The following is a 19,480-nucleotide window of genomic DNA, read 5'->3' as shown; positions in this document are numbered from 1 at the left end:
AGAATATTAAAATACTGTGATACATCAAACATTAAAAGCTTCCCTAAACAGGGCTGCCTTCAGATGTCTTCTAAAAGTCTGGTAGTTGTTGTTCTCTTTGACATATGGTGGGAGGGCGTTCCACAGGGAGGGCGCCACTACCGAGAAGGCCCTCTGCCTGGTTCCCTGTAGCTTGGCTTCTCGCAGTGAGGGAACCGCCAGAAGGCTCTCGGTGCTGGACCTCAGTGTCCGGGTAGAGCGATGGGGGTGGAGACGCTCCTTCAGGTATACTGGACCAAGGCCGTTTAGGGCTTTAAAGGTCAGCACCAACACTTTGAATTGTGCTCGGAAACGTACTGGGAGCCAATGTAGGTCTTTCAAGACCGGTGTTATATGGTCTTGGCGGCTGCTCCCAGTCACCAGTCTGGCTGCTGCATTCTGGATTAGTTGTAGTTTCCGGGTCACCTTCAAAGGTAGCCCCACGTAGAGCGCATTGCAGTAGTCCAAGCGGGAGATAACCACAGCATGCACCACTCTGGCGAGGCAGTCCGCGGGCAGATAGGGTCTCAGCCTACGTACCAGATGGAGCTGGTACACAGCTGCCCTGGACACGGATTTAACCTGTGCCTCCATGGACAGCTGTGAATCCAAAATGACTCCCAGGCTGCGCACCTGGTCCTTCAGGGGCACAGTTACCCCATTCAGGACCAGGGAATCCTCCACACCTGCCCGCCTCCTGTCCCCCAGAAACAGTACTTCTGTCTTGTCAGGATTCAATCTCAATCTGTTTGCCGCCATCCATCCTCCAACCGCCTCCAGACACTCACACAGGACCGTCACCGCCTTCACTGGTTCTGATTTGAAAGAGAGGTAGAGCTGGGTATCATCCGCATACTGATGAACACCCAGCCCAAACCTCCTGATGATCTCTCCCAGCGGCTGCATATAGATGTTGAAAAGCATGGGGGAGAGGACAGAACCCTGAGGCACCCCACAAGTGAGAGCCCAGGGGTCTGAACACTCATCCCCCACCACTACTTTCTGAACACGGCCCAGGAGGAAGGAGCGGAACCACTGTATGACAGTGCCCCCAGCTCCCAGCCCCTCAAGACGGTCCAGAAGGATGTTATGGTCGATGGTATCAAACGCCGCTGAGAGATCCAGCAGAACTAGGAAACAGTTCTCACCTTTGTCCCTAGGCCGCCGGAGATCATCAATTACTCTTTATATTTGCATCAATTACTCTTTATATTTGCATAAGTGATTCAGAAGGTAACAAGCAGGTTGATATTATGGCCTGTGTGTATTTAAGTCAATCTGCATTGGACGTAAATGCTACTGAATTATGACATCACTCCCAGATTTAGTACACATGATCCCAAATAGTTTACCATATCATTTTTATCCCTGCATCGTCCCACACTATGGTGCTTCTTTAGATCCATGCAGACCTTAGCAGTGATACTCACCCCTGACACTTTTTATCATATCAACGATTCCTCTATCATCTTATTTGAACAGCTCTGTCTAAGGGTAGCAGTTACATCGTGCTGTTGATATAGATGGCAACTATGTGAACTCAGAATACATATTTCTTTTTCCAGATATGAGTGACTGTAATAAATGCTTAGATGAAAACTATCCTAGCAAGAGGCAAGATACATGCATTCCCAAGAAAATAAGCTTCTTGTCTTTTGGAGAGCCTTTGGGCATTAGTTTAGCCTTCCTTGCTCTTTCCTTTGGTTTGATCACAGCACTGGTGCTGGGAATAATTCTGAAGAACCGGAACACTCCCATCGTCAAAGCCAACAACCGAAACCTCACCTATACTCTACTCATCTCCCTCCTGCTCTGTTTCCTTTGTGCTTTATTGTTCATTGGCCAACCTAAGATGGTGACATGTCTCCTCCGACAAACTGCTTTTGGCATCATCTTTTCAGTGGCTGTTTCTTGTGTGCTGGCAAAGACCATTACTGTGGTTCTGGCTTTCATGGCCACCAAACCAGGTTCCAAGTTGAGGAAGTATGTGGGGAAAAGACTGACCAACTCAATTGTTCTTTCCTGCCCCCTTATTCAAGCAGGGATATGTGCTGTGTGGCTGGCAACATTTCCCCCATTCCCAGATGCTGACATGCATTCCCTGACTGAAGAAATTATATTAGAGTGTAACGAGGGCTCTGTGACTATGTTTTACTCTGCTGTTGGCTACATGGGCTTCCTGGCAGCTGTCAGTTTCACAGTGGCTTTTCTTGCCAGGAAGTTACCTGGCAGTTTCAATGAAGCCAAGTTTATAACTTTCAGCATGTTGGTCTTTTGTAGTGTTTGGTTATCTTTTGTTCCAAGTTACTTGAGCACTAAAGGCAAATATATGGTAGCAGTGGAGATCTTTTGTATCTTAGCCTCTAGTGCTGGATTGTTAGGTTGCATTTTTTCCCCAATTTGTTATATTGTTGTGTTAAGACCTGACTTGAACAACAGGGAAATGCTAACAAGAAGAAAAGAATAAAGCACAGAACTTAAGTTCTTTGCTATACATTTTAATCGAGAGGTTTGCAAGTGTGTGTGTTTTGTATTTGTGTGTTAAGTAGATTTTTAAAATTTCTCTCGTGTTCATCACCTTTATATTAACCTGATTCACAATACTAATCTGTTGTTGTCGTTGTTATACAAAAACATGCAGACATGAAAAGCTAGTAACAGGGGGAAAGGAATGATAGAGTTGGAGAATAAAATAATAGCATCATATTACAAACTTGCTTTCCTGAGTAGCAAATGGCATTCAGATACCCCTGCCATAATAAATAATGAGAATGAGAAACTAGCTATGAAGAGGCCCTCCCTGTTGATATATACAAAGAAGGGAAATCAATCTGCATTTAAATTGTGAGCCCAGGCACAATGAAGCCATGAGGGGTTTGGTGAACACACAGTGGATACATAAAATACGTCCAAGAACTGTGCCACAACTTTATTGATGATTTTTATTGATGATTTTTTGCAGGTTTGGGCATAGGATATGTATCTACTAATCAACCAGACTGCCCACTGGTTTATGGATAGTTAATTCCACCCCCAAGGTCCCTTCCAACTCTGTATATTGAGTGTAAACCTGTCCCTACACTGTCCCATCAATGTGCTATGTGCAAGGCCTTTTGGCCAAAATATACTCACTACCTTTTAAGGCAGGTAGCTGCTGTGGAAAGAGCTTTCTTCATTGTGATTCTCTGCTAACAAACCACTCTCCCAATGGAGAGTATCTCACCCAACACTCTGTTGGTTCCTGAACCCATTTCCCATGGCAAAGGATATTTGGGGATGGGATGATCAAGACCAAGAAAAGAAATCCAGAAATAATAAGAGGACAAGTATGGATCAGCAACAAAATATTGTAGGGGTTAAATTCTGAAACAGTATAAACAGGATCAAGTGTGACTGTCCCAATAAAATCAAGAGCACACATAACCATGAAGATATTCCATAGATATAGATATACAGACATGGGACTTGGGTGGCACTGTGGGTTAAACCACAGAGCCTAGGACTTGCCGATCAGAATGTTGGCGGTTCGAATTCCCATGACTGGGTGAGCTCCCATTGCTCAGTCCCTGCTCCTGCCAACCTAGCAGTTCGAAAGAACGTCAAAGTGCAAGCAGATAAATAGGTATCGCTCCAGCGGGAAGGCAAACGGCATTTCCGTGCGCTGCTCAGGTTCGCCAGAAGCGGCTTAGTCATGCTGACCACATGACCTGGAAGCTGTACGCCGGCTCCCTCGGCCAATAAAGCGAGATGAGCGTCACAACCCCGGAGTCAGCCACAACTGGACCTAATGGTCAGGGGTCCCTTTATCTTTATCTCTCTCTCTCTCTATATATATACAATATATATATATACACACTATATATACACAATATATATATATATATATATACACCCCAACTTATATAACAATATATATATATATATATATACACCCCAACTTTTACACGGGAAGACACCCGAGGACACCAAAACCTGCATATATATACACTATATATATATATATATATATATATATATATATATATACACACAAAGTTCAAGTGAAGCTTTGAGAGTGTTTTTTAAAATATAATGTACATACTGTAAACCTAAGGACAAAAACTTTATTACTGTTGATCTTTGCTAGCTACTCTAGGAGCCTTGTTGATGAAAAAGGAAGCTTAAAATGCTTCAGTTACTGTCAGATGGCAATGGTGGTTGCTCGTGAGTAACCAGCCAGGACCTTTTTACTGGTTTTATTTTGGTGCAAGACTATTTACAGTGAAAAACCACAAGTTCATGTCTGCCTCAATTGCTAGCAGAATCCGGGAGTGGTCGTTTCCGGGTCCTCCCCCAACATAATAGCTTAGTCACCCCCAGCCTTTTCCTTCCTTATGTGCATTTTACACCTCTGCGCAGGGTGTGCGACGGAAGAGGCGTGCTTCCCCCCTGGCTGGCTTGACCAGGAGTGCTAAGGCTCCCAGCAGCATCCTCTGGTCCCTTCCCCTCTTCCCCACTGGAGATGTGGCTTTCCCCACCACAGGAGGAGTGTGCTGGTCCCATGGGTAGATCAAGAGGCGAGGTCCAAGTCCAGTCCGAGGTCGAAGGAGCAATATGGAGGCAGTCTGTAAAAGCTGAGGCCAGGAGCAGGGCAGGATTCAGGCAGGAACTGGCGACCAACAATGTTGCTTCCGCAACTTGGGAGTGGGGCTGGCTGGCATTTATCTGCCCTGAGGCATAGGGTGGCCCCGATCCTCAGGTGACTCACCTCTCCTGGCCTGGAGGTGAGCACTCCTCCTGTGGGAACTTAGTTCCCTCCGCCTCTCTGCCCTAAGCCTCTACAACCCCGGAGAGGCTGGAGGGTTATCTGACCCAGAGGCAACCTCAGCTTCCTCTGACGGGGCTGAGAGTGGAGCACCTGCAGGCAATGGGTCCTCCATCACCCAGGAGCCAGAGCAGACTCAGCTGGTGCCAGCACCTGAGGATCCAGCACAGGTGAGGACCCTTCAGGCTCATGCCCCAGTCCGGGCTCAGATGGCTCTGGAAGCGGGGAATCCTGTGCAGGTTGGAATTCCTCAGGTTCAGTATCCCAGGCCATCACAAAGAGGAACTGCTTCGCAAGATTTTGTGAGGTTCCCTGTAACCCAAGTGCCCCTCCCCTTCCCTTTCCTGTTCCGATGGGAGTCCCCTGACAATTACCAAACAAACACACGTGATTATTCCACTAGAACTACTGCTTCATTTATTTAAAATGAGAAATAGAGCTAGGGCTGAACAACTTTGTCTGGATTTTCACTTTTGGGAATATGGCAACCCTAATAAAGCAGTGATTTTTCTCTCACACATGCATCTGTGCAACTATCAATATATTCAAAGGGCAGGGCCTTCATCCTTCATATTTATAGTGGTAGTGGTTAGACGTTGAATCAGCAGTGGTAGACAAAAGCTGGTAATAAAGTGAGGTGTTTTCCCCTCATAGCATACAGCAAAAAACAGATATTTAATTCTTCATTTTGTTAATGCATATTATCTGTTCCCTAATATTCAGCTCAGGCCTCAACAAAATAATATAACATTTGGGGGAAAAGATGCAACCTAATAGACCAGCACTGGAGGCTAAGATAGAGAAGATCTCCACAGCTACTGTATATTTCCCCTTGGTACTCAGGTAGGATGGAACAAAGGACAACCAAACACTGCAAAATACCAACATGCTGAAAGTGATAAACTTTGCTTCATTGAAAATGTCTGGCAATTTCCTGGCAAGGAAAGCCACTGTGAAACTAATTATTGCTAGAAGGCCCATGTAACTAAGGACACAGTAAAACATAATCACAGTCCCCACATTACATTCTAGTATAATTTCCTCAGGCATTGAGTGCTTGTCAACATCTGGGAATGGGGGAGAGATTGCCAACCACAGTGTACAGATGCCTGCTTGAATAAGGGAGCAGGAAATGACAATGGAGTTGGCCAGCCTTCTCCCCACCCACATTCTCATCCTGGATCCTGGTTTTGTGGCCATGAAAGCCAGAATCACAGTGACAGTTTTTGCCAGTACACAGGAAACAGCCACTGAAAAGATGATGCCAAAAGCAGCTTGTTGCAGGAGACATGTCATCTTTTTTGGTTGGCCAATGAACAGTAAAGCACAAAGAAAGCATAGCCAGAGGGTGACAAGGAGAGTATAGGTGATATTCTGGTTGTTGGCTTTGACAATGGGAGTCTTGTGGTTCTTCAGAAATGTTCCCAGTACCAGAGTTGTGATGAAAGCAAAAGAAAGAGCAACTATAGCTAAACTGATGCCTAAAGGTTCTTCATACGACAAGAAGCTGATGCCTTTGGGAATGCATTTATCTCGTTCCTTGTTTGGATAGTTTTCATCTGAGCATTTAGTACAGTCATTCATATCTGGGAAAAGAAAAGTATGAACCTTAGCTCACATATATACTATCAGTCCCAGAAACATCCCATGCCTTTCCCTCAAACTCAGAAAAAGAAATGTATCTATTCAAATTGGCAAATACTAAGAAATGTTGTGGGGACTTGTTTAATTGCTTTGGAGCTATGTGGTGCTATAATACGATTTTGGGCTATAATGGCAAGGATGTGGTAAGCCAGGTGAGGTATGAAAAAGCATCCCATGGCTGTGGTGAATAAAAATTGACCATATTCTCAGTTTTGTGAGAAAGAGGAGAGAGAAACCTGCCCTTAGATTTCAGAATAAGGAAGCAGTAGAAGAAGATAGATGGTATTACCATGAATCTGAAAAACAAGTAGAAAAGCTGAATAGTGTGCAAATACCTTGATTCTACGAAAATGCTTTGTAACCAATCAGCATGTAACATGATATATCCTCCTGATGGCTTAATCTAAGCATCATGCATAAAAATATTTCCTGGGCACCCATGAGATATATAGACTTTGGAATCCATTTCCCAGTACCATATTACTGCAGTCTCAATAAAATACCCCCACATCCTGGTGTGATTATTGGCTCTGGTTAGCACAGCATCAGACTCTTATCCATAACAGCCCCTTTGAAAATACCTTATTTTTCGCTCTATAAGATGCACTTTTCCCCTCCTAAGAAGTAAGGGGAAATGTGTGTGCATCTTATGGAGCAAATGCAGGCTACGCGGCTATCCCAGAAGCCAGAACAGGGAGAGGGAGCCCCTAGCTTCTGGCTTTATGCGACTATCCCTGGCTTTTGCAGGAGGTGGGGGAAGAGACAGGGCGCGCAGCTCTGTCCCTTCCCCCACCTCCTGCAAAAGCCCACAAGAGCAGTGCTCCCTTTAAACAGTTCACCGCTCTTGGCTGGCTTTTGGAGGAGGTGGCAGAAGGAACAGAGGGCAGGTTAGCCGTGCACAGCCTCTTCCAGGCAGGGGAAGCCTTCATTCCGCTGCCCGGGAGAGGCTATATGTGGGTATCCCAGAAGCCAGAACAGGAAAAGGCTGTCCCAGAAGCCAGATCCCTCTTGCTGTTCTGGCTTCTGGGATTCAGAATATTTTCTCTCTCGATTTCCTCCCAAAACTAGGTGCGTCTTATGGTCTGGTGCATCTTATAGAGCAAAAAATATGGTAGCTTGTTAGCCATGGCTAGATTTAGATCCCTATCATGTGTGAGGAAACTAAGTTCAATTGACTATGCAATCATTTACGGTGGTGCCCCGCAAGACGAATGCCTCGCAAGACGGAAAACCCGCTAGACGAAAGGGTTTTCCGTTTTTCAATGCGCTTCACAGGACAAATTTCTCTATGGGCTTGCTTCGCAAGACGAAAATGTCTTGCAATTCTTGCGATTTTTTTTCGCTCCCCACCCCCTTTTTCTAAGGCACTAAGCTACTATTAGCCTTTTAGCAGCTAATCCGCTAATCCCTTAAACCTTTAATAGCCGCTAATAGCCGCTAAACCGCTAATAGCGCTAATCCGCTAATCAGCTAATAGGGTTGCTTCGCAAGACGAAAAAAACGCTAGACGAAAAGACTCGCGGAACGGATTCTTTTCGTCTTGCGAGGCACCACTGTATGTATCTTACCTTCCTGGTTTGAAATTTTCCCCTCTGGACATAGGATGCAGTCATAACAGCAAAATGGCTTCCCTTCTTTCACTTTCTTGCTAGATCCTGGTTGGCAACTTTTAGTGCAGGCCGAAAGAGGACAGGCCTAATTCATAAATTAAAGAGCAGAATGATGAACAGAAAATAAGGTGTTTTGAATCCCTCAGGTGCTAGACCCAGCTTTGTGTTACTAAAATGACACAGCATTTCAGTAGGGTATGAATTGGCTCCCTTTTGGGCACTGGACACTGTAGAAGCAATTACCAACCCTAGTCTCAACAGCTACTATCTGAGGTGGAGGAAATCATTTGGGGACATTTGATGAATTCAGTCTCTCAATATTCTAATACAAAACTGACGTGCAGCCTAAATTAATAATGCAGAGTTTTAAAGAATAAAAGCTTTACTGAGTAAATAAACTTCTTCATAAACAACATGGTTCCAAACAGTTTGACTGAGATTACATACTGACTCTGCTCACAAATAAGGCAGAATGACTGACTGAAAACTTACAGAGAGCACAAAGAGAAACTGGCTGCTAAGTCACATGTCAGGGTTACTCAACAGCTAGCAGTTAGGCCTGAATAACTTCAGTAGGTCCAAATGATTGTGCAGTCTCAGCACTTCCCAGCCTGCTTTGCTACTTCTGCTCTCATGTGTCTATGTCACATGATAGTCTCCCAAAGACCTAGAGAGCATAAGTATAAACATGAAAAATTAACTTATTCATATATTTTGTCCACAAGATTTAGCTTTGCAATCAGTTCAACATGTTGCACCCTAGGGAACGCTTTTGTAAATAAATCAGACAAATTATCCTGTGATTGACAATAAACCAACTTAATCACATTACCTTGTATATAGTCTTTAACACTGAAAAATTTGATGGCACAGCATTGCAATCCTGCATTTCTAGCTGTTCAAGCAGACCTTTAATCTTTTGCTCTTGGCATATTAAGAAACTTCCACCTGCTTCTCTGCATATTTGGACCCCTAAATAGTGACTTATTGGTCCTAGGTCTTTCAGTTTGAAATGTTTTTCCAACTGATTTGCTATCTTTTGAATTTTACCTGTGGAACTACCTGCCACCATCAAGTCATCTACAAAGATCAAAACTAATATGTAATTGTCACCTGATCCTCTTGTATACAAGCAAGGGTCAGCAATGCTCCTTTTAAATCCAAGATTTAAGAGTTGTGTGTTTATACAATCGTTCTAGCATTTAGCATTTTGCCTAAGACCATAGACAGCTTTGTCTAATTTCCATACCAAATCATTCCCCTCCTCAAACCCTGGGGGTTGTCGCATGTATATCACCTGGTCCAGAGGAGCATTTAGATATGCAGAAGTAATATCATAATGACTTACTTCCAATTTCTTGTCAGCTGCAACAGACAAAACAAGCCTCACTGATTCTGCCTTGGCAGTGGGCACAAAAAGCTCATAATAGTGAATTCCTGGCTTTTGTGTAAAACCTTTTGCTACCAGTATAGCTTTAAAATGTGTGTCACCAGACATCTGAGTCTTCCTTTTAAAGACCCACCTGCTAGAAATTAACTTTTCACCTGGTGGCAATTTGGCTAGTGTGTAAACCTTATTTTCTTTGAATGATCCCAACTCTTCTTTCATGGCGTCAAACCACTGGGTTTGTTCCTTGGAAGGTAGTTTCAGAACTTGAGCAAAAACCCATAGCTCTGTACAATTAACATGACACACTTTTGTTGCACCAAAAGTCAATTTATCAGGGGGAATACCCTTGGTAGTCCGCGTGGACCTCCTACGAATAACCACTGGGCTTTCCTTCTCTTGTTGCTCCTCCAGTTCATCATTTTGTTTTTCCTCTGATTCAGCACTTGTGGCACTTTGCAAAGTGTCAGTGTCAGAGGGCAATTTCCCCCCACTTTCTAGTCTTTCTCAGCAGTTGCCTGCCTGAGGGGCTCCTGTGGTTGTACTGAGAGAGGAATTAAAATACTAGGATTGGCATGAACCTATTCCCACCTATCCTGTTCAGTTATTAACACATCATTTTTTCCAGCTTTAGGTCTCTCTGTGACCCCATCACTTGGCGGAGAATGCAGTAAAGGGTACAAGCCATCCACCATTTTAGTAGAAGCAATTACCTTGCCCTGCTTCTTGATAAAACATTCATCACCTTCAAACATAAATTCGAAACCAACATTGGTAAGACATGAAATTGACAATAAAGAAAATTCTAGTTCTTCAACAAACAATACATCCCTCAATTCTGCATCTAGGCATGGCAAATAACACGTACCTATACCTGATATTGGGCAATGCCGCCCCTCAGCAAGACAAATGCTGTCCTTGCCTTTTGGCAATTTGCTGAGTGTTGTAAAGCAGTCAGGGCTGGCAGAGCCAGAGTTCAAAATGTAGCTGTCTGGAGAAATTTTCTTTTCTTTTCTTGCGGCGGCCAAGACGAAATGCATCCGTTTTCCTGTCTCATGTGGATCGCTCGCATTTCCTTGGTTTTTCACATGGCAATCTTTCTTCATGTGCCCGAGCTTGCCACACTGACAGCATTTCTTTGCCAACATGGCACGATCCGTGGAGCGTTCTTCGGTCCCATCTGTTCCTGAGAATCTGGGTTTCTGGTTAGCAGGGCGACTCAAACTCTTCTGGTCTGCCTTCTCAGCTTTTCCACGCGTTTTTCAGATTCCTCCTGTAGACGGGTTGTTGCGTACACCATCGATAAATCTTCTTGCCTCATGCTTTCAAGAGAGGCTATCACAATATTAAAGCTTGGTGGGAGACTGTATAGCAGGATATAGACTTGATCCAGGTCTGGAAATCTTTTTCCTCTCCTTTGCAACTGGAGGAATAACATGCGCAAAGTCTGGAGATGTGTAGCACAGTTCTATACAGTCTCCTAGTTAGTCCAATTATTGAACCAGCACTGTCAGACAGGTGTATCTGATGTAGATGATCCCAGTATTGTTTGGCAGAGTCCAAATCTGCAATGTGCAGGACATGTTGTTCCTCTAGAGCCAACAAAATGTGTGCTCTGGCTCTATCATCCTCTTCACATTCCTGCTCAGAGGGTTGTAGATTCAAACCAGTTTCCACACAGTGCCAAAGTCTATCACATTTTAGAACCAGTTCATGCTTGAGAGCCCAAGTCAGGTAGTTCTTACCATTCAGACGTTCCATCTAGGCAGTGTTGCCAAGATAAATAATTCTGCAGGTTGCTGAGCCGACATGGCTTCTGCTCCTTGCTGCACTGGGTCTGCTTCTTCAGTACGCGGCCTTACCACTGGACCTTCAGTCCCTTCAACAGCACCCTAATTTTCCAGCTTTAGCAATTCACCATCCATAAAAGCGTAAATTAATAATGCAGAGTTTTAAAGAATAAAAGCTTTACTGAGTTAAAATAAACTTCTTCATAAACAACATGTCTCCAAACAGTTTGACTAAGATTACATACTGACTCTGCTCACAACTGAGGCAGACTGACTCTGAAAAGTTACAGAGATCACAAAGAAAAACTGGCTGCTAAGTCACATGTCGGGGTGACTCAACAGCTAGCAGTTAGGCCTGAATAACTTTAGAAGCTGCTTTGCTGCTTCTGCTCTCATGTGTCTATCTCACATGACAAAAACGTCCTGATCCATACCATCAGAATGTGAAGTTAACTATCCATCACATTGTGTTTCTTTGATCAAAATATGTAATTAAATATATGTTCTGAGAGAAAATATGCATATTAAGTAAACATGTTCATTGAACCAGTTTTGTTTTTTAAAAGGAATTGAACTGAGCTATTCATAAAAATATGCATCAATAACAGTGGGAAGATAGCTTAGTTGTACAGAGAGTTTACAAAAGTAATATGTAAATAAATAAGGAGAATGGCAGTAAATACCAGTGTGTGACATGACTCCTACACCAGGTTCTTCACCTCATCCCTGTCCTTCCCTTCTTCCACTATCTCCAACTTCACTACCACCCCTCCCCTTTTCTCTTCTACAGCTCCCCTATCAACTTTAGTTGTCTCCTCTATACTTCCTGCTGTCAACTCTCAGTTTCTCCCTCTGGCCTCATTTCATCCCCTGTTGCCTTCTTCTCATGAAAAATCAGGACACTGAGGAAGGGGGAAAGGATACCAGAAAGGAATGTTAGTCACAACAGGTACAAATTGAAGATAGGGCAGGAGTGGTTGGGGACTTTGGAGGTACTCATAGGACAGTAGTAGGGGATGTTCAAGGGGCAGCTGACACATCATTAGAACCAGAGGTGCCTCCATCTCTATGGGCACAGCGGGCTGTGAGGCATCAGGAGTAGTGGGAAACATACTCTAGAAGAGTGAGGCAGGCAAGGGAGCACAGCCCAGCTCACTAATTGACCAGGTGGTACCATGAGGCTTGTTAGATCTGGGAGGAATTTTGTGGGCACTCAGATGACTCTAGGCTTTCTGACCCTGGATCACTTGCAGACGTGGGAACCTGGCCTTACTGTTTGAGTCTGGACTTTGCTTGTTGTATTGGACTGGGACCAGTATTTGACCTTTTGGACTATCTAGCATTGCTCTGGGGACTGTTTGCACCAGTGCAATGTACTTCCAGTTATGTGGGTGGTTCAGGACACACCTCCACCCATTCACCCATGGCCTCCCCCCCCCCCCCGGCTTTCAGTCACATTTTATCCTATCTTCATTTTTTATCCTTTTTTGGTCCACGCTATATTCTCCTTTCAAAATAAAACAAGTATTTCACAAGTGTTCATCATCAAATGAAATCAGTTTTAAAGATCAGGATAGAACAACAGGCCTCCTTTATTATTAGACTTTTTGCTAAATGCCTGTGACTTGGATTATACCTGGTTAAACCAGCTGTGCCAAGTTATTACTTCTTTATCAATGGTGAATGCTTGATCTGAAGGCGCTCCAGGATCTATCCTTCCGACTCTGACTCTATGAAGGGATTGATTGGAGAATATAATCCAATTGATAATATCCAAGCTAGATGCTACCTCCCCATTCTTGTTGAAGGATACCACATCTCCTGCAGTGTTATTAAATGAGATACGTCTCAGAATGTGGTGGAGCTAAATTGAAAACAGAAAAGACAAATACTTAGAAAAGGCTGCACTCTAATACAGGGCTGAGCAATCCTTTTTCCTCTGAGGTCAGAACCTACAGTGAGTGGAGTCAGGGACAAGCATGTAGAGAGCCAACCCATTTTCTCCCACATAAATGTTTTTCTCTCATTCTTTCTGTCAGGCCTCTCTCTCCCTGTTAAATCCCTCAGGCAGAACAGTGGTGTGTGACCCCCTGCTCTGAGGAAAAATTTGCAGGCTGTCAAGGGTGTTTCACAGCCAGTCAGTCTAACATCAATACCAGGGAAAATTCTGGAGCAGATCATTAAGCAAACAATCTGTGAGCACCTAGAAAGGAATGCTGTGATCACCAATAGTCAGCATGGATTTCTGAAAAATAAGTCATGTCAGACTAACCTGATCTCATTTTTTGACAGAATTACAAGCCTGGTAGATGAAGGGAACGCAGTGGATGTAGTCTACCTTGATTTCAGCAAGGCATTTGACAAGGTGCCCCATGATATTCTTGTAAAGAAGCTGGTAAAATACGGTCTTGACTATGCTACCACTCAGTGGATTTGTAACTGGCTGACTGACCGGACCCAAAGGGTGCTCATCAATGGTTCCTCTTCATCCTGGAGAAGAGTGACTAGTGGGGTGCCACAGGGTTCTGTCTTGGGCCCGGTCTTATTCAACATCTTTATCAACGACTTGGATGATGGACTCAAGGGCATCCTGATCAAATTTGCAGATGACACCAAACTGGGAGGGGTGGCTAACACCCCAGAAGACAGGATCACACTTCAAAACGACCTTGACAGATTAGAGAACTGGGCCAAAACAAACAAGATGAATTTTAACAGGGAGAAATGTAAAGTATTGCACTTGGGCAAAAAAAAATGAGAGGCACAAATACAAGATGGGTGACACCTGGCTTGAGAGCAGTACATGTGAAAAGGATCTAGGAGTCTTGGTTGACCACAAACTTAACATGAGCCAACAGTGTGACGCGGCAGCTAAAAAAGCCAATGCAATTCTGGGCTGCATCAATAGGAGTATAGCATCTAGATCAAGGGAAGTTATAGTGCCACTGTATTCTGCTCTGGTCAGACCTCACCTGGAGTACTGTGTCCAGTTCTGGGCACCACAGTTCAAGAAGGACACTGACAAACTAGAACGTGTACAGAGGAGGGCAACCAAAATGGTCAAAGGCCTGGAAACGATGCCTTATGAGGATCGGCTAAGGGAGCTGGGCATGTTTAGCCTGGAGAAGAGGAGGTTAAGGGGTGATATGATAGCCATGTTCAAATATATAAAAGGATGTCACATAGAGGAGGGAGAAAGGTTGTTTTCTGCTGCTCCAGAGAAGCGGACACGGAGCAATGGATACAAACTACAAGAAAGAAGATTCCACCTAAACATTAGGAAGAACTTCCTGACAGTAAGAGCTGTTCGACAGTGGAATTTGCTGCCAAGGAGTGTGGTGGAATCTCCTTCTTTGGAGGTCTTTAAGCAGAGGCTTGACAACCATATGTCAGGAGTGCTCTGATGGTGTTTCCTGCTTGGCAGGGGGTTGGACTCGATGACCCTTGTGGTCTCTTCCAACTCTATGATTCTATGATTCTATGAATGCACATGACAGATAATTATTTATTGTCAAGAATATCACATTTGCTTCTACTCCTCTGGATGCCTATACATATATAGCAGCTACACAGCTATTTGCAGGTTGGCTGTAACAATTGGAATAGCAAGAATGCTGCTCATCTCTGTTGACTGTTACCACTGCTTCCTGACTGTTAGTGAAATGGTGTCTCAATGGGCCACAAAACATCTCCAAGCAAATGCTTTATCATGTACTGGGGGGTTTCTGTTTAAACAAGGAGACAGCCATCATAGCTCTTTCCTCAGAGAAACAAAGACACAGCCATCATCTGTCCACAAAATTATAGATTCAGTTCCTCCTCATATTCCATATGCCTGAACCCTGAGAGGAAAGAGCAAGCTGACAGTATTTTGGAAACCCATACATTGTGAAGGAATAACAGTGCTCTTCCAAGTTGAGGAAGTTCAACCCGTTACCTGCCAAAACAGTTGATTCTGATTCTTCACTCTCCCTCCATATGCCATTCCTATGTGTCTGGGTCTGGATGTAGACATAGCATGTAACGCATGGGCGATGGCATAGACAGCACTGTAGATACTGTAACTGTGCCCTGTCATACTCATTTCAAAAAATGATCCTGGAAGGTTCTCCAGCTTCTCTTCTCCTGTGCAAATCTTTCCCTCCACCTGGTCTGCAGTGATATCTGGGAACACACAATCAAAAGCCTGTTGCCAGAAGTCCCTGATAAAACCATCCCCATCTGTGTTGGAAGGGTTTCTGTGCTCAACATACTGATGAAATCCTGGTGGGTCACTGAAGTGAATTTCAAAGGCTATAGCACCATTGAATAGTCCCGAATCCCAGTTTCTTTGATAGACAAATGAAGTGAATTCAACCTCAGCTGTTGTTATCCAAACTTTACTTTTTACATTATTTGTCATATCGTGTTCTGATAGGTATGGAAGCCATTTAAAAAGTGCCATAGAATAAAAGTCTCCGTTGGCCACCACTACATTAGCCTTGCTGCTCATTATTTTATCATGTATTTTTGCCCCCTGTTGGAGCATATCTTTAATTTCAGAGATGAAACTAAAATTGGGAATTCTTTCTATGAAGGCAAAACAGATGCCATTTTGAGAAAACAATTGAAGTACTGTATGCACAAATCTTTCCCCATTGCCATTGTCCATTGCAGTGACCCCAATCCATGTCCACTTGAAATGCAGAAGCAAAGAGATAATTCCCTCATATTGAAGGTCTTCCTGGGCTGTCAACTGGTAGAAGGAAAGCCCTGGGTTTTTATCATTCATCACTGGAGCTGAGCCATAAATGAGCTAAAGAGGGAATGGAGGAAGGGACAAGACAAAATATAATTTCCAGAGTTATTTCAAACTATTTATGTGCATTATATGATGAATTCTGTTGGCCGCATGCTGTCTTTCATTTATTCAAAATAGACACATTCATATGAGCTGAAAACTGGGATAATTTCCCATTCCTGCTTGTTAAACATTTGATCTGATGAGTGGGGGCAGGCACTGTGTCATTTATTTATTTATTTAGATTTTGTGTGTGTCATTGCTGACTTTGGTAGGTCTTGTAGGTTGAATAAAATTGATGGGAGGGGCATATCTCGCCCCAATAAGAGGATTAGCTACCTGTACATTAGATATTATTTAGCTTTGTCAGAACTGTAAGTTCCGAATTTATTTTTCTACAGCTTCTTCTTTCTTATTCATGATGCACAGAACCCAGCCCAGAGCAAAACTGAGATTTCTGTCTCCTTTTTCCACGATACCTCCCACTTCTTTTATGAAACCATATTTCAATTGTGAACCAGCTGTTCACTACTATTACTCCTTTCAAGCAAATATTGATTGTTTCTGCTACTTAACACAACTTCATTATGTGTTTAATCTTCCCCAAACCCATTACTTTTGGGGGGTGGTGTGGTGAGGAGGGAGAAGGATTTTAGTGCCAGTTACCTGTGTATTTGAATCCTGAAACCTCCCCCCCACACACACACTGAATGCACATGCCTTCTTCGCTAAGTAGAAAATGCTGCATACCCAAACATAGCTGGTCCATTATCCCACCAGTGGACTTTGGGATATCAGTCTCCTGGAAAGGGGAGGGGGTTGAGATAGAGAATGAATTATTCTCCCCTCCCATGCAAATTTACTGCAAAGCAATGTTGTCATTAAAGTGCATAGTAGAAATGAAAGGCTGGATACTAGAAAGCTCCCTCTCCTACAAGGAATGCTTGGGATAACAGGATCTTTTCTGGAGTGGGGGACCTACACCCTGAATTGGTGCTGTGGACCTAGCCTCTTCTTTTCCACTTCGCAATCTAATAGAGGTATTGCCCATAAGTGTCTTACCTGTGGAATCTTATAGATATCCAAAATGGTTGCCACATAAAAGGAGATTTCAGAGTCGAGTCCTCCAATAACCCCTGTCAGATTATTTTCAGTATCACATACATAGTTGGGGACACATTTCTCCAGTTTGGATAAAAGTATCAGTGTGGCAAGATACGTCCTTCTTGCATTAGTATAGCTGTCATAGATATGGAAGCCCAAGGTGATATTGGGTAAAATGTGGGAGCATCCATTGATCTCCTTGACTGCAAATGTCAATGCCAGGATGTGCTGGTAAGCCTTCGGCACCACCCTAGAATGAGAGTTGCAGATTGTTTCAGAAGCACCTTCAACACTTGGAACATTTAAATATGTACTCAGAAGTTAATCATATTGAATTCAGTTAAGTCTACTACTGTGCTACTAGACTGCTAGTATGCTAAGAATTCTACAAGGAAGGCTCAAGTAGTATGTGGACCGAGAACTCCCAGAAGTGCAAGCTGGATTTCGAAGGGGCAGAGGAACCAGAGACCAAATATCTATTCAGAAGTTAATCATATTGAGTTCAGCTGGGTTTACTGCTAAGTTACTAGACTGTTAATCTATACATCCTGACCAAGAACTAAACCTAAAAGAGCACAATGGAGCTTGCTTTCCATTGTGGGATCAGTATATTTTCACTGTATTCAATATTTCTTAGTATATATTCCATAAATTGGAGTTTGTGTTACTCCCTTTATTCACAGTTGATTCATGTGAGTTTTCAGATCAGTATGTTATATTTAAATCAAAGATAACTGAGTTGACATTTGCAGCATCAGCCATTGTTCTGAAGCTGCTGCTCTGGGATTGATCATGAGAGGCTGAGTTCTTACACAAGTTCTTCAGGCAGTACTGGTGGAGGTTCCTCCATGAATGTTGCTGAAGTGGATAAGAAGCCACCATGGGAAACAATGCCACCGATGATGAAATCTCCTGGCTGATGATAGATGTGAAGTGGACGATGAGGACCTTGGAGCCTGCATTTTGCTATGTGAGCCTCACATATGTAAGGAAATAGTTCCAGCAGAAAGATTACTAAAATAACCATCCTTAATACAATACAATCTTCATTCTACACAGAGACCACTATTTTTCTGGCAATACTATGAGCAGCATCTCCAAGATGAAAATTGTCTAATTTGAATGGTAATTTAGTTTCCTGAGAGGTTGCAATTTGGGCGTCTCAAACTCAGACATTTGGATACCAGACCCTATCTATTCTGATTAGATTTATAGTATTCTTTGACAGTTATCACTGAACATCCACAAGGATTTTTGAGAAGCAGCAGCTTTAATTATAGTCTTAATAATCAAACAGGAAAGTAGTTATTCATTAAGTGCTAGGTATTCCCAGTGGAAATGCTGGAGAAAATGTGTTTGTCACATATTCAGAACTGTCACTTTTTAATTCCCTTTGGTTAGATAATAAGGGACCAGTGGTGTAGTGGTGAATTTTGAAGTTAGGAGCTCATCATAACAAACCCTGTAGCCAATTGGGACTCCAATATGTAGTGTGGTGTAGTTAGCATCTTGGAAATTGTTGGAGGAGACCTGAATCTATATCCCTGATCAGCCATGTGTCATGACTACAATCTATGCACAATTCTTACTTGGGAGTAAGCTCTGTTGAATTCCACTATTCTAATATCAAACAACAGTAAAAATTGGAAGCTTAGTTACTGCTTCATCAACTTCCGAAAGCAAGGAGCATCTTGTGCCCTGGAAGATGATGACAAATCTGCTGTTGTACAGCACAGCAAGGGAGAGTAGAGTTTGGAATTACCCAAGACAAGGGAAACCAACAAACCAATCATCCACCAGAAATAGTATATGATCCCTCTCTACACAATGCTCTTCTCTCCATCACACTGTCAATGTTCTGATAATGCTTCTTGCATTCTTATTCAACTCACAGATTAAGAAAAAGTAGAGTACAAAGCATGTTCTTTGTAGGGGAAAAATTCTTGTTTTGCCCTCCAGTACCTCTAGTCAAAATGAAGTCAGGGAGCCTCAGTTTCAAATCCTAGCCATAGTAACTAATGCTGTATTAGGTGGTCCAATCCATCACATACAACTCAACACACTCAACTTCCCATTCCCTTATGTTTCTGTCTCTAAAGTCTCAATGGCTGCTCCAGTGCTTAATCAACAAGTCGTCAACACCTGTACTGTACTTGAGCCTATTCTAGCTCGCCCGCTCATGCCAGAATCCAAAACAGACCCAGAGCCACATGTGCCAGAGCCCAAAACAGAGCTTGAGGCACCCAAAACAGAGTTCGAAACAGAGCCAGAGCCGATCGTGCACATACATTTTTTTTTTTACCCTCCCCCAACCCGGACATTTGCTTAAAATTGTAAAAAAAA

At 43.2% G+C, this 19,480-nt stretch overlaps 2 protein-coding genes across 2 annotated transcripts in view; one reads left to right on the top strand and one right to left on the bottom strand.

Moving 5' to 3' along the window:
* LOC310663338 (vomeronasal type-2 receptor 26-like) overlaps positions 1-19,480 on the top strand; it is a 46,706-nt gene that overhangs the window by 11,591 nt on the left and 15,635 nt on the right. The gene's annotated exons all lie outside the window — the stretch shown is intronic.
* Positions 5,271-16,042, bottom strand: LOC310663448 (vomeronasal type-2 receptor 26-like). Its single transcript, XM_083411292.1, has 4 exons — positions 15,191-16,042; positions 12,890-13,117; positions 8,035-8,161; positions 5,271-6,408 (listed from the first exon to the last, which is right to left on the bottom strand). Exons 1-4 carry the CDS (start codon positions 16,022-16,024, stop codon positions 5,498-5,500), a joined length of 2,100 nt encoding a protein of 699 aa, XP_083267418.1. The 5' UTR covers positions 16,025-16,042; the 3' UTR covers positions 5,271-5,497.

Source organism: Podarcis tiliguerta, assembly GCF_965153285.1.
Source record: "Podarcis tiliguerta genome assembly, chromosome: 13".
Taxonomy (NCBI): Eukaryota; Metazoa; Chordata; class Lepidosauria; order Squamata; family Lacertidae; genus Podarcis; species Podarcis tiliguerta.
The sequence above is the reverse complement of the archived record's forward strand: the minus strand, read 5'-3'. Positions and strand labels throughout refer to the sequence as shown.

Coding starts and splice junctions, on each gene's coding strand:
- LOC310663448 (XM_083411292.1), bottom strand. CDS start 16,024: ATGAATGATAAAAACCCAGGGCTTTCCTTCTACCAGTTGACAGCCCAG. Junction 8,162..12,889: donor GGCACAGCTGGTTTAACCAG/GTATAATCCAAG, acceptor TTTATGAATTAG/GCCTGTCCTCTTTCGGCCTG. Junction 6,409..8,034: donor GAAAATTTCAAACCAGGAAG/GTAAGATACATA, acceptor TTCTTTTCCCAG/ATATGAATGACTGTACTAAA.